The sequence below is a fragment of the Vipera berus genome, assembly GCF_964194415.1.
Source record: "Vipera berus genome assembly, chromosome: 1".
In the NCBI taxonomy this organism is placed as follows: domain Eukaryota; kingdom Metazoa; phylum Chordata; class Lepidosauria; order Squamata; family Viperidae; genus Vipera; species Vipera berus.
Window position 1 is genome coordinate 205,812,221 of NC_138202.1, and position 13,286 is coordinate 205,825,506.

At 36.7% G+C, this 13,286-nt stretch overlaps 1 protein-coding gene across 1 annotated transcript in view; it reads left to right on the forward strand.

The window, feature by feature from the left end:
- RANBP17 (RAN binding protein 17) overlaps positions 1-13,286 on the forward strand; it is a gene marked incomplete at its 5' end in the record, with an annotated part of 216,120 nt that overhangs the window by 98,585 nt on the left and 104,249 nt on the right. The window contains 2 exons of the mRNA XM_081343844.1: positions 9,861-9,934; positions 10,458-10,554. Coding sequence (XP_081199970.1) covers positions 9,861-9,934; positions 10,458-10,554 — 171 coding nt within the window. The remainder of the gene's footprint in view (positions 1-9,860; positions 9,935-10,457; positions 10,555-13,286) is intronic.

Sequence of the window (13,286 nt, forward strand, 5' to 3'; positions counted from 1 at the left end):
CTTAAGGCTGTCATGTATTAGTGAATAAATTATTTATTTTAGACAACAAATTTTGTGTACCTTGTGTAATTGTTGTATACTGACCAGGATGAAAGTGTTACTAGATAAGGGTATATATATACTTTTAGATATAACTCAGAGTTGCCTTCAGCTATTAAATAAAAGGTCAGATTTTAGTAAACTGGTTAATAAGACATAAATATAGACATTTCATATGATGTACCATGTAAATGTAAACCTTTGTAGTTACACGTTTTTGCAGCTGGAGAATTGTTTTAAAAGGCATGTAATTTATTAGCTATCGGTAGCTACTTTATTGCTTTGCCGCACTGCAGTAATAAATAAAAGAAAGTGAACTGATTTTACAAATGGCACACAAGGTGCACATTTTGTGAAAAAAAGTCTTTTTTTTAAGAATTGGCATTAAATCCTCTTTTTGTGATGACAAAGAGGCTAAGAGTGCAAACTGTATTTTCTGTTTATCAAAAACAGAGTCTTTTTTCTCGAGGGCATTTTTTTCCTATGATCATCAAGGGATTTCAAAAGCAATAAAGTGTGGAATCATTGTTCGACTTGAACAGTATTAAAACTTAGGTTTTAATTTTGGTGAAGTAATAAGATTTGAACCTGTCTCATGTTACAGCACTGTAAGGCATTTAGCAATTGTATTTTAAAGGAGGTTTTTAAAATGCATCTCACTTGTAGGATAACAGTCTGTCTAATAATTAATAGCGTCTTCTTGGTATGAACTGCTTTTTTCACATGAGCTATTTAGGCTTGTTAGTAACAGATTACAATAATTGTAAGGATATTCATTCCTAATGAAGCAAATATCTATTTTTTCTTCTTCTGTCCAATTGCTATTGAGGTTATATAGCTAATAATGTTTAGAGATACTGTTTGCTAGCATTACTTGAAAATTCAAATAGATATCATGATTAGACTAGCAATATATCCTATTCAGATATCAATAGCAAGTAATAAAATATTAACCAGTTAGCAAAGTAGCATTACATAAATGCATTGTTTTCTTACATGTTGCAAGTGTGACACAGTGACACCTAATTTGCTTTGTAAAAGCCACATAAAGATATAAACAGTAACAATCTGTACCTGTCCAATGGTGTGTAGATAATTAATCTTTTATTATTCTAATGGGACTTGCTCAAAGTAGCTACAGATATTTAATTTCAGAAAACCAAGCTGTGATCTTTCAGGATGATACACATACTAACTGCCTCAATTAGCCATAAGGATTTTTTCCCCTTTCATTTTAATAGATGGCCAGACTATAAATATTAGAGGATCTAAAATAAATCAACATATTATCATAGGGATACAATGTGTGAGAGCTATTTGTGTTTGGGAACCTTTGACAGATAGTTTGAATGAGGCAGATTGTCCGCCTTTCGTATCTGGCCTCCATTACTATGCCTGCAGGCAGTTTAGTCTTATAGTTGTATACTGATGTCAGAATTACTACTGAGTGGCTAGCAATGACAGATGTCTATAATTACAGGCACTGCTTCTAGTAGTTCAAAAGACCCAGCCTATGTTGAACAATTATCTTATTTCTGGTCTGCCAAAGAGTAGTGCTCAAATTGCTAGTATTAGCTATGGTGTGTTTTCTGCCTTCCCCCAAGGCTTTGATATAAATGTGTGAGAGACATTCTATTATATAGCTTAAGCAGGCCTCAATCGAGGAGATTTCATACATTTTTGTTGATTATGAACAGTTCTTCACTATGCATGTGGTTTGTGCTCTCATTTGTCAGCAAATTATAATTTTTCTAAGTCATCAGTTTTACAACAATCAATAGGACATTTGTTTAACAGTGCTTGCAGGATTATAGGGGAACCTTATATCCTCAGGTACTAGGAACTGGTTGTTTTCCTCTCTGCTGAAAACATTGTGCATAATGGATGACAGCATCCACATATTCAGCCATGCACATCAGCTCCTTTGTAAATGGCGTCAATATTGTTGAAATGAGATGATCCACTTTCTCTGCCAAGCATGGTTTCCCAATTATGTCATTAGTTAAAGTGATACATTAATTATTATAATATAGCCTACCCTGTTGCAATTATCAGGTTCACCCTGGTAAGTCCGTTAAGATTTTTGTTGAAAAGAAAGAGACAGAAACAAGAAATAATGTTCTTGTCATTTCCTATGTGATTTTTGAATAGGGAAAATATAATAATGTAATATATTGCATAAGAATATCCAACAAAATAATATATAAATGGTATTAGTTAGGTGAGGTAATGATATAGATGGAAGAAGTCAATGCTCATAAAAACTCATGCTTCAGTGCTTTACATGCAAAAAGTTCTAAGTCCATACCTCATATTGTAGACAGGGCTAAAAAGGATTCCTGTCTTTGATCTTCACAAACTTGTCATCTACTGTAGACACTAACGAGCTAGATAGGCCAATGCTCTAACACAGTGATGAGGCAGCTTAATTAGACCCAGTTTCCCCAACCAGGCATTCTTTAGCTATGTCACCAGAGTTGTTGCTGAAACCCCACCTCTGCTGATGGTTTTCATTTTAGAATTCTTTATTGGCCAAGTGTGACACAAGGAATTTGTCTCTAGTGCATAAACTCTCAGTGTACATACAAGCAACAACTGATAAATCATGATCATAATCATAAAGTACATTCACCATAAATCATAAGATACAACACTCAGTGATAGTCATAGGATACTAAATAAGCAACCAACATAAATCATACTAGGATACTAAATAAAACAGTTCATATAAATTCGTAACATACAAGCAATAAAGTTATAGTCATAAGAAGATAAAGAAATAGGCAATAAGAAAGATGAGAAGGATAATAGTAATACAGCCCTACTAAGTAGTTTGACTTGTGGGAATTAGTTGTTTAGCAGAGTGATGGCATGAGGGGAAAAAACTGCCTTTTTATCTAGTATCTAGTTGTTTTGGTGTGCAATGCCCTATAGCGTCGTCTTGAGGGAAGTTGAAACAACTTCTGTCCAGGATCTGAAGGGTCTGAAGATAAACTCACAGCCCTCTTTCTGGCTTGTGCAGGTCCTCAGGTAGGCGGGTAGCAATTGTTTTTTCTGCAGTTCTAACTATCTGTTGAAGTCTGTGTCTGCCTTGTTTGGTTGCAGTGCTTCAGTCGATAGTTTGTTTTCTCAGAAGACAGTGATAGACCAGGTCTAATTCTTAGTTTTGAGATCATCCAGGATCAGACATACACAATTGAATCAGGATTCCAGACAAAGGAACATAAAGCTAGATTTCAAGGGTTTGTTGGGGATGAAAATGCATCGAAAGTAGTTACATTACCCGTCTCCAAATACTGTTCTTCATCTTCCTTCATATTCGGGATAGTTGTCAATAAAAATTGTAGTGCTGTTGCATTTGTGTGTTTAAACTGCTTTTCTTCCCATCTCCATGGACAAATTTATTTGCATGTTACTTGTATTATTATCACTATTCTTTTATTTCCAAAATAATCTGCAATTTAACATAAGGTAAGGATTTCTCTGTATTGTAGGTGTTTAGACCTGACCACCATGGCCAGTTATAGTATGAGCCCAGTGAAATCTGCAAGATCAGATATTACCAATGTGTTGTTTGCTGCTCATATAAATTGCTGGTCACCTTGTGAATTTAGTCGCATGGAAGGGGAGGGGTCCTAGTTTTTTGTAACTGCTATTTCTTATCTTGTAGTAGTAATTTCAAATTAGCTTATTTTCAATTGACATGAAGTATGTGAATTTTATATTCTGGCTACCTATGCCTAAACAGGAATATTCACATATAAAAGTAAGAAACAATCTAAAGAAAATAGCAAAGTAAAATGTGAACCATCATGTTTTCCCTCATTTCTTCCACTCTGCTTACCTTCTCTTTGAACTTGGCTGGAAATAGTTTGTTTCCCCTATATGATCCAGTGACAAAAAAAAATATGTAATAATGGAGTCTGTAACAATGTCCTTTTTGCCAGCAAAGCCTGAATAAAGTTCAGAAAGTGGTAAGATCTAAAATATTTATGCTGGGCCTCTGGGTAATAACTTTCCTGTAATTTTGTGAAGATTCGCTATCCCAAATCTTAATTCATTATTATAGCCCAGTACCAGTACTTTCTGGTATTTTCTTATTTGCACAGTGTGAAGGATTCATTGTTCTAGTTTAATTTGTTTCATGTGGTGTTTTAGAGTACATTCCATACAGAGCAGTTATTGAATTTCTCTGACTGTCATTATGTACCCGAACAACCTTTAGGAACTCTCATTCTCCATCTCCAGTTTTATAATATGCTTCATATTTTAAGGATTGACATAATTAGCTTCTGCTTTTTAGCTAAACATATCTGGGGTTAAAGGATTATATTAACATTATAGTAGTAGAACTTTAATCTGTATAATGGTTATAACATACTTCCTCAATGTAAAATTAAATTCAGCCTTGAAGTTCAATTTCCGTCTCCTACACTGTTTGAATAGCATTAGAAAAGCAAGATATTCTTTGCAATGAAGAAACAATATAAACAGGGTATTCTCATTTCTGTGTTGCTAAAACATTATGGCATTTCAGATATTAATTTGGGAATAATATAGTTAGATGCTGCTTGCTCCTCATCTTACTGTTTTATGAGGAGAGATGCAATTTGAATGGAAGTCATAATTGAACATTATCTTGATTTCAGCCAGTGCTTAAATATGCTAAGATTAAAAATTAACAGTCAGACTTTTTTCAGGTTATAGTTCCTATAAAGCAAATCAGTATAGTTATGGATTATTGATGTTATAATCTGAAACATCTGAAGGGCACCAGATTTCCTATCTCAGATGAAGCCATAAGAATGGATTATGAACAATACATTGGGCCATACTGTTCCATATGCAATACATATTAGTAGGTTTATCTTTATCTTTATCTTTATTAGACTTATATACCGCCCTTCTCCCGTAGGACTCAGGGCGGTTCTTATGGGTTTGTCTTTCACCTGCTTTGTTCCTAGTGCTGGCTAGTACTGTGAAAGTTACATCCCAAACTGTATAATCAGCAAGAATACAAAATCAGATAGAGATATCTGTTCAGAATAAGCTTCTATTAGGTTCTCTCAGGTTCCGTATTTTAAGATCCTGGGATGACACCGGTGAGTCATCCTATGCTACGTGTATGTGCAAATGTGGTGTCTGGGGCAAAAAATGTATCTACCTGTCTTCTTTCTGAACCTAATTTCCATGTTTTGGAAATTTCAAACACAGAAGAATCTCAACTGAAGCACCTAAGTCTGCCTTCCTAACTTGATATACTGAGGCTAAATGGTGAGCTACAATGACCATCTCCAGCCAAACTAGATACGGTTGATTTAGGGTATCTGAACTGTAGCCTCAATTTACTTCATAACTGAGACCCCAGAATTTGAATACAAAGAAAAGAGGGTCAAATGCATTTCTTTTAGTTATATTCCCAGCAGAAGACATATTCCCTAAAATTCAACTACAACATTATGGGGAGGGGAGGGGTGGGGTAGCAAAAACAAGAGAAAGGGAAATTACTGCCAGGCCATTTTCCATCTCTGAGGTTAAAATCCTGTCCTATTCCTATTTTCCTGAGGGAACCCCATTATGGAATTCAGTGGCAATTATTTGTAAGTTAGTATCCACTGCTTCCTCTCAACTGAGGTTGAAGGTCTTTCCCATTACCCAACTCACCCTTTCCCGCCTCAGGAGTGTACACCAACTTTATCACAAAGGATATGGTAGAGAGGAAAATTAACAAACGTACCAATACAAATTGGCCAGCTAGCCTTTGCCTTCTTCAAAATAGACAAATTGGAAGTTGTGCAGGTGTTCTCCAGTTTTATGATTTTTTTATTTCCAAGCTGACTCTTGGTGTTATTTAAACTTTATTTGAATGCTTTTATTTTTGTGTTATCATCTTAATTGTGGCATCTAGGTACTGGACTAGAATTGGAAGATGGTGAGTTCTAGTTGTGCCTTAGACATGAAATCATATTGAAATGAGTTATACATCCTCAAGAACACGTTTTTCCCACTGAGGATCACATCTGAGGTAGCTCTCTCCATCAGTTGCTATATTGAGAAGGCCATATAAAAAGATCAGGTAGGACAGCCAGCTTGCTTCCTTCTCACTTTATGGTGGCCATGCCAACTTTGGTTTGACTCTCAAAACAAGTCTTTCTTTGGCTCTTAGATGTCATGGTTTTTATGGGATAAAGATCAAAGACTTGTATTCCCATTTTCCAGTATTTGCAGTCAGTGCAGGAATTGTATTAGGGATTACAGGAGTTGTAGTCCAAAATAGAAACTTCAGAGCCATAAAATGTCCACTCCTACTTCAACTGAGTCATTATCTATAAGAAAAACAAATGTAATAGAGTTCTGTGCAATACTACATAACTTTAGTTTATATGGTCATTTTCAACTATCCTAATTTAAGAAGCTTCTCTTTCCCAGAACATATTGTTTAACTGCGTTACCTATTCTGCTGCTTAAAAGGAGTTTGCCACCAGTGGAAATAAATCAGATTGTTGTTGTTTAATGAGCTTTTCAATTAACTTATTCAGTGGTTCAGATAAATAGGTTTAAGAGGTAATGATCCTGTTTAGCACTCAGGTTTAACCATCAAATTGTAGCAATTGAAGGACATCTCTAGGGATAAGAGTTGACACAGATCTTGACTGGATAATAGAAATCAAAGCTAAAGCATGATAAAAAAGGAGTAGCGAAAGCCACAAAGATAACTGTGAAATAAAGTAATGTTCTCTTGTTTGACATTTCTACCAGCATTTTGGGTGTTAAACTCTGATCTGAATTTAAAACGATGGTAGAACAAAATATAGCATAGCCCATTCTTTCTCTTTTCTTCCCTTGCTCCCTTAAAGTTGCATGTAGAGCAGGGGTGCCAAACTGCCGGCCCGTGGGCCAGATGCATCACACCAAAATCACGTGCCCCCCCCATTGCCGGCAATGGGGAAAAAGTCGTGATACGTCACAACATGTCACATGACGTTGTGAGGTATATGTTTTTATTAGAAGTCTGAAACAAAATACATAGTCTTCCCGATGTTCTGTTGAACTATCCGTGATCGGCTGTCATTTGGCAGAAACAAAACTGTGCTGTGATCCTGAAGTTCTTGGACAGGCCAGTTAGGGGAAGTCCTGGCGTGCGTTGCCCTCTCTCTTCCTTCAGGCCAGCCTGCCTCTCCAATTTTACTATTGCTTTGCTTTGTTGGCCTGGCTGCCTGCCGTTACTGATATTCCAACATGGCAATTCCTACTAGCCCACAAGCCTTCCCTTTCCCCCCCCCCCAGATGTTGACATTGTGTTGGGCAGTACATCCCATTGGCCCACCTATGTCCTGATCTTCCCAATGTTTCCTCTGTTCTTTTGCCCTTCAGCTGTTGCTATTGATGTCCTGTTGATGTCCTTGGTTTTTCTTTCACTGTTAACCCATATCCTGAAACCATTTTTGCCTCAAACAACTTCCTTTCGATCCATATCTTGGCCAAAACAACTTTCTTTATCTGGACCAATTACACATGCTTCCTTCTATGTATGAAACCACCCCAGACCACTTGTTCTCTGGATGTTTATTGTTGGTTTGTTAATGAATCTAGGTATGTAACATATCTAGTTACATATATAGCAGGGGGTGAAATAGAAGCATGTATTACTAAGAATAAAGAGACTAAAGAATATATTTTACTAGTGAAATGCTATCTCTTATGACATCTTCTTCTTTGCCACTGGGGATTGTACATTAAAGCACTACGGAAACAACGTTTGAATGGATGATTGGCTGTTGCAGTGAAATTGTGATTCTGAACATGCCTGAACAAACAGATACTGTAAATGAAACTGTGATTTCTGCACAAGTGGTAGATATTTTGCAGAATAATACAGTTGGAGCGATGATGACTTAACTTTTTCATTTGATCATCATTCATAGTATTAAATTTCAGAATTATATTAAAATACTTAGCCATTTCTTTGACCATTATATAGTACTTGGTCATACATACTCATGCTCTCATAACCACTTTGTCCTACTATAGTAGGGGGGCTGCCGTTTAAGACCATATACCGGTAGAAGGATCAATTAGTCCAGAAAACAGAGGTCTGGTTATTAGTGGGTACTTGCTGACATTAATATTATTGTGCTTGGGCTCTGGGCCCTGCCCTAGCTTCCTGTTAGTTTCCATGTGTAATTAAAAATGCTAGTTTTGGTTTTTAAAGCCCTACATGGCTTGGTATCAGGACTGTCTTCTTAACTCAGTTTCAACCCATTCATTAGTAGAGGTGGAAACTTACGTTTTTCTCTGGCACTGCTGATGCTAAGAAAAACACCCTGTCCACTCATGATCTTGGACCAACCTTGTTAGCCTTCAGGAAATGAATGTGATCATAAATGTGATCCTGTATTTTTATTTAAATTGGTTGTTTTTATTATTTTATCCATGAATCCATTATATTTTATTACATAAAAATACACCATGGATATTCTATTGTTGAAATTCTAACCGTACTGCCAGCCCTCCAGATAAGAAATGCCAACCATGAGTACTAACACTAGCTTTATTGTAAGGTTGTAGTAACAGAATCTTGCGAGTCTGAAAGAGCTTCTCCCTTCCAAAGAACTAGGGAGGGTCCCTTCTGAGATGCTTATCACATCCCCCATTCCTTCTGTGGGCTGAGATAATCATTGTCTAGGCCAGGGGTAGGCAACCTTGGCTCTTTTATGATTTGTGGACTTCAACTCCCAGAATTCCTGAGCCAGCTGGCTCAGGAATTCTGGGAGTTGAAGTGCATGAGTCATAAAAGAGCCAAGGTTGCCTACCCCTGGTCTAGGCTATACCTGTTTCTTCTCCTGTTTGTCAAGGATATTCTGACCTACCATTACTCCCAACAAGTATCTCAATTGGACTGGATAAAACAAATATTGCCATCTTGTCTAAATGTAACCTGCACTGCAAATTCAGTTTTTCAGAGTAAACCAAATAGTAATGGCAAAGAACCTTGTGCAAAAAACAAAAACAAAACCCTCTTGTGTATGCAAAATTTTAAAAATACCAATAAGATATTGTTGATCATTTTAGAACAAACCACAATTTTACAACTAAAGTTAGTTACTACTTACTGTATAGAACATGGAAGGGGGTCAACCTATTCTCCAAAGCACTTGAAGGCAGGATGAACAGCCATGGATGGAAACGAATCAAGGAGAGAACCAATCTAGAACTAAGGAGAAATTTCCTGACGGAACAATTAATCAGTGGAACGGCTTGCCTCCAAAAGTTGTGGGTGTTCCAATACTGAAAGTATTTAAGAAGAGATTGGGCAACCATTTGTCTGAAATGGTGTAGGGTTTCCTGCATGAGCAGGGGGGGTTGGACTAGAAGACCTCCAAGGTCCCTTCCAATTCTGGTATTCTGGAAGGAAGACAAGAAATTAGAGAGCCTGCAATTAATGTTTTACGAGAAGAAAAAATACAGTTCCATTCGAGGAACAGCTAGATTTACACTACTAAAGCTGTGAACTTACGCACATTTATCAGAGAATAAATCTCACGAACTGCTTTGACTATACATATATAGAAAATTAATTTACACAATATTTATAGTTATTGTCCATCCTTTCCAATCTACTTATTATTAGAACCAGCTTCTTGGAAATGAAACATAATTTTATTTCCTAATATAACTGACTAGAGAATAAGAATTAGGAGCAGAGATAAAAATACTGTTAGTCTGGAACTTCAGTATTTAAACCCCAAGTAGAAATGAACAACTAAATATTTAAAAGTCATAGCATGTTACTGACAAGCCACTCTTTATTTTTCTTTCAGGTTTATGCTCGAATGTCTGAAGTCTTGGGAATAACTGATGACAACCAAGTTTTAGAAACATTTATGTCAAAAATGTGAGTTTATGTCTGTTATTGTATTGTTTTTTATTGCCAGAGTTCATGATTTAAATATTAAATTTAATGCATGGCAATGTTAAGTATTAATCTTTAAAATTTCAATTTCAGAATACACCTATAGGTAATCCATATGATCTCTCAGTCTCTTCCTGACTGCCACTGGTTAACAGTGTTGTTCTGTTACTTCATTTTGATTGAAATTTGAAAATTTGCTATTTTTCATATTTGCCATTTATATATAACCTTAAACTTTCCTTTAATTATATTGCAAAAGTAGAAAAAATATCTTTTTCTTCCAATTTAGTAATTGCATTAATTAAAACTATTTATGATAATCTTGACATTAAAAGAGAAGAGGAGAAGCAAAAGAGTATTGCAGCTTCCAGGGTTGTTCTGCAATTGCTTGCACCTACCCTGCAGAAGATTTCATTTTGTATTGAATAGAGTTTTTATATTATATACATATACTTATATTTCTCTACAATATATGTTTATAAACATTTTCTTTTTAATGTTTTAGTGTTACAAACCTTAAATATTGGGGGACATGTGAGCCTGTGATTTCAAGAACACTTCAGTTTTTAAATGATCTTTCTGTTGGATATCCTTTTAATTGTGTATTATACATGATATTTGAAAGCAGACAGTTAAAAAGAGAAATTGAAATTGAATTGGAATTTTAAACAGTTAATGTACAGAGATGTTTAACATTAGTCATTTAGTTAGCCTTTTTGATGCATAAAACATGTTTAAAATGTTTGTGTTTTTTGTACACAAGTTCTTCAACTTTTTAATGAGCTATCAAACTAATTTCCTGCTTTAATAAGTAAAGTCTGACAACATTAAGTATTAAGGCTATGGTTAATAACCCACAGTGGCTGGATGTAAACAGCATGTAAGGCAAAACCAATAAAATGCTCTGTGTTTATCACAAAGGTGAGTAACCTGTAACCCTCCAGATATTGCTGTGTTTCAATTCCCAGCAGTTCCATTCAGTATTACCAATAGTGAAGGATGCTGGGAGCAGTAGTTCAGCATGATATGAGAGCCCATAGGCTGCTCAACTTTAGTGTGCTTGTGAAGCTAGTCTCTCACTTTTCTTTCATTCATTCATTCATTCTTCAAATTTATTGTGGCTGCCCGCTCCAGCAGCCTCTGTGCAGCTTACAAATTCTAATACTAAATTAAAACAGTTTAAAACATAGACAAAACAGCCAGGACTAAAAACTGTCATTAAAATGCAGTACAATAGCTCTCTTCCCCAATATATTAACTCCAGGCTTGGGACCAAAGCAAGATTTTTAGGACTTTTCAAGGACCCTGGGCACCATTTGTATTTTTGGGGAGATGCTGTTCTAAAGGGTGGGAGCTGCAACAGAGAAGCTACACTTTCTTAGTCCTACAAGATGGCAGCAGTGAGGTTGGTGTTCTAAAAGGCAGTAATTCTTGCCTTGTAATGTGATCCACTTAATATTCCACTCCGTGAAATATTTGGAATGCACTCAATGCTGAAATTCACTAGGGCTTTACTCTTAAGTAGTGAACATTCCCTGGGAATTCAGTTTCATCAGAGCCACTGAGCCACTATTTTCTGGGCATGATTTGTGGGACTGCAGTCCTGATTCTTGATCCATCTACTAAGAAATAGATTTCATTCACACAGAATATGAACTTACTGTTAGATAAGCTCACTTCAGAATCTATAGTCTAGTTCAGGGGTCTTCAAACTTGGCCCTTTTGTGACTTGTGGACTTCAACTCCCAGAATTCCTCAGCCAGCGTGCCTGACTGAGGAATTCTGGGAGTTGAAGTCCACACGTCATAAAGGGCCAAGTTTGAAGCCCCCTGGTCTAGTCCCTTCAGTCCTCAAGAACTACAGCAAAAATATGCTCCTTCTCCGAGCTGTTATACACAGAGCTATCTCAGAAATCATCTCCTACCACTGTTGTGCAAATGTGAAGTTTCCTAGAAAGCAGGAAAAAAGAAAATCTTTCTAGTCTTGTCATTTGTGTCCCCTTTCTCAGAGACACAGACAGTATTCATTACTCCAAGGCTCCCTGATTCACTCTTTCTCCACAAAAAAGATATGACTTTCTTTGAATATTCCTTGCTGTTAATACAATGACTCTGCAGGTATTTCATCCTGAAGCATTTCATCTTGACAAAAAAAACACTTTTATGCCTTAAATAATTATTTCCACAGATCTCAGGACTCAAGAACCTGGACACAGGTTGAGCATTAGCACTGTAGAAGTGGTCCAAAGCACTCTTGTTTCACAAAGCTTTCAATATTTTTTATTCTGTCCAGTTGCTTTTTAATTTTTTTTCTTTCAGGGAATGGTAGACATCCACATTTAGTTTACATGGGGCATACTAAAGATTGTTCTTAAAAATATTGAATAGTGCCAGGACATTTTTTAAAATTTGTATCTATTTTTATATAAAAATGAACATTTTTATGTATTTAATAAGGTCGTTTTACACTACAAATTAGTTTGATGAGAAATGGTAGTAGTTTCTGGAGCTACATTCAGGCTTTCAGTCCATATGTCACTTGAGGGCCTACATTATCAAGCATAAGCCATAAAGAGGGATTAATTTTAACATCGGTGCTACTTGGGCAGGATACTCAGAACATGTAGAAACAAATACAGTTTTATAACTTTCAATGTGCAATGTCTGAAGAAGAAGCTTCACTCACTCATTCGCATATACATTCATACATATCAACCCTAACTACTCAGTCAGTTTCAGTTGAGGTGGTACATTCAGTGAGGTATTATTACACTTTCCACCCTCTCTTATAACTTCCAGTGGTGTTTGCACCATTTGGTATTTTTCCATTTGAGTGCAATTATATGGAAATTATCTTTTCTTTGAGAACCGTTTCTTCATTCAGGTTTTCCTCACATTACATGTTCTGAACCAGCCCTCTTCTGGCCTTGTAAAGGCAAACCCCTATTTAAGAAGAAGAGACTGGAGAGCTTCCAAGGCTAAAAGGCATCTGCCAAGATTTAATTACGCAGTTAACAAAAACACAAGAGCTTGTCTTCTCAAGCGGAAAAGTTGCTTTCAGCAACCAGCCCCTCCCCAAACACTCCTTTTATAGAGAGCTCAGGGCGTGGTCTCCCTGTGCCTCCTCCCGAGGAGTCTCACAGCCTTTCTTTGTTTGTTCCTGCTCGACTGCCTCCTGCGTCGGGCGTCCTTGAACAGGGCCAGCTGTGGGTCATCTTCCTCCGCACTCTCGGGCTCACGCAGCTGAGAAGAGGTCCCCGGCTGAGGACTCTGCAAAGCCTCCAAATCATCATCAGCCGGTTCGTTTCCCTCCTCCCCCACATCTGAGTCATCCG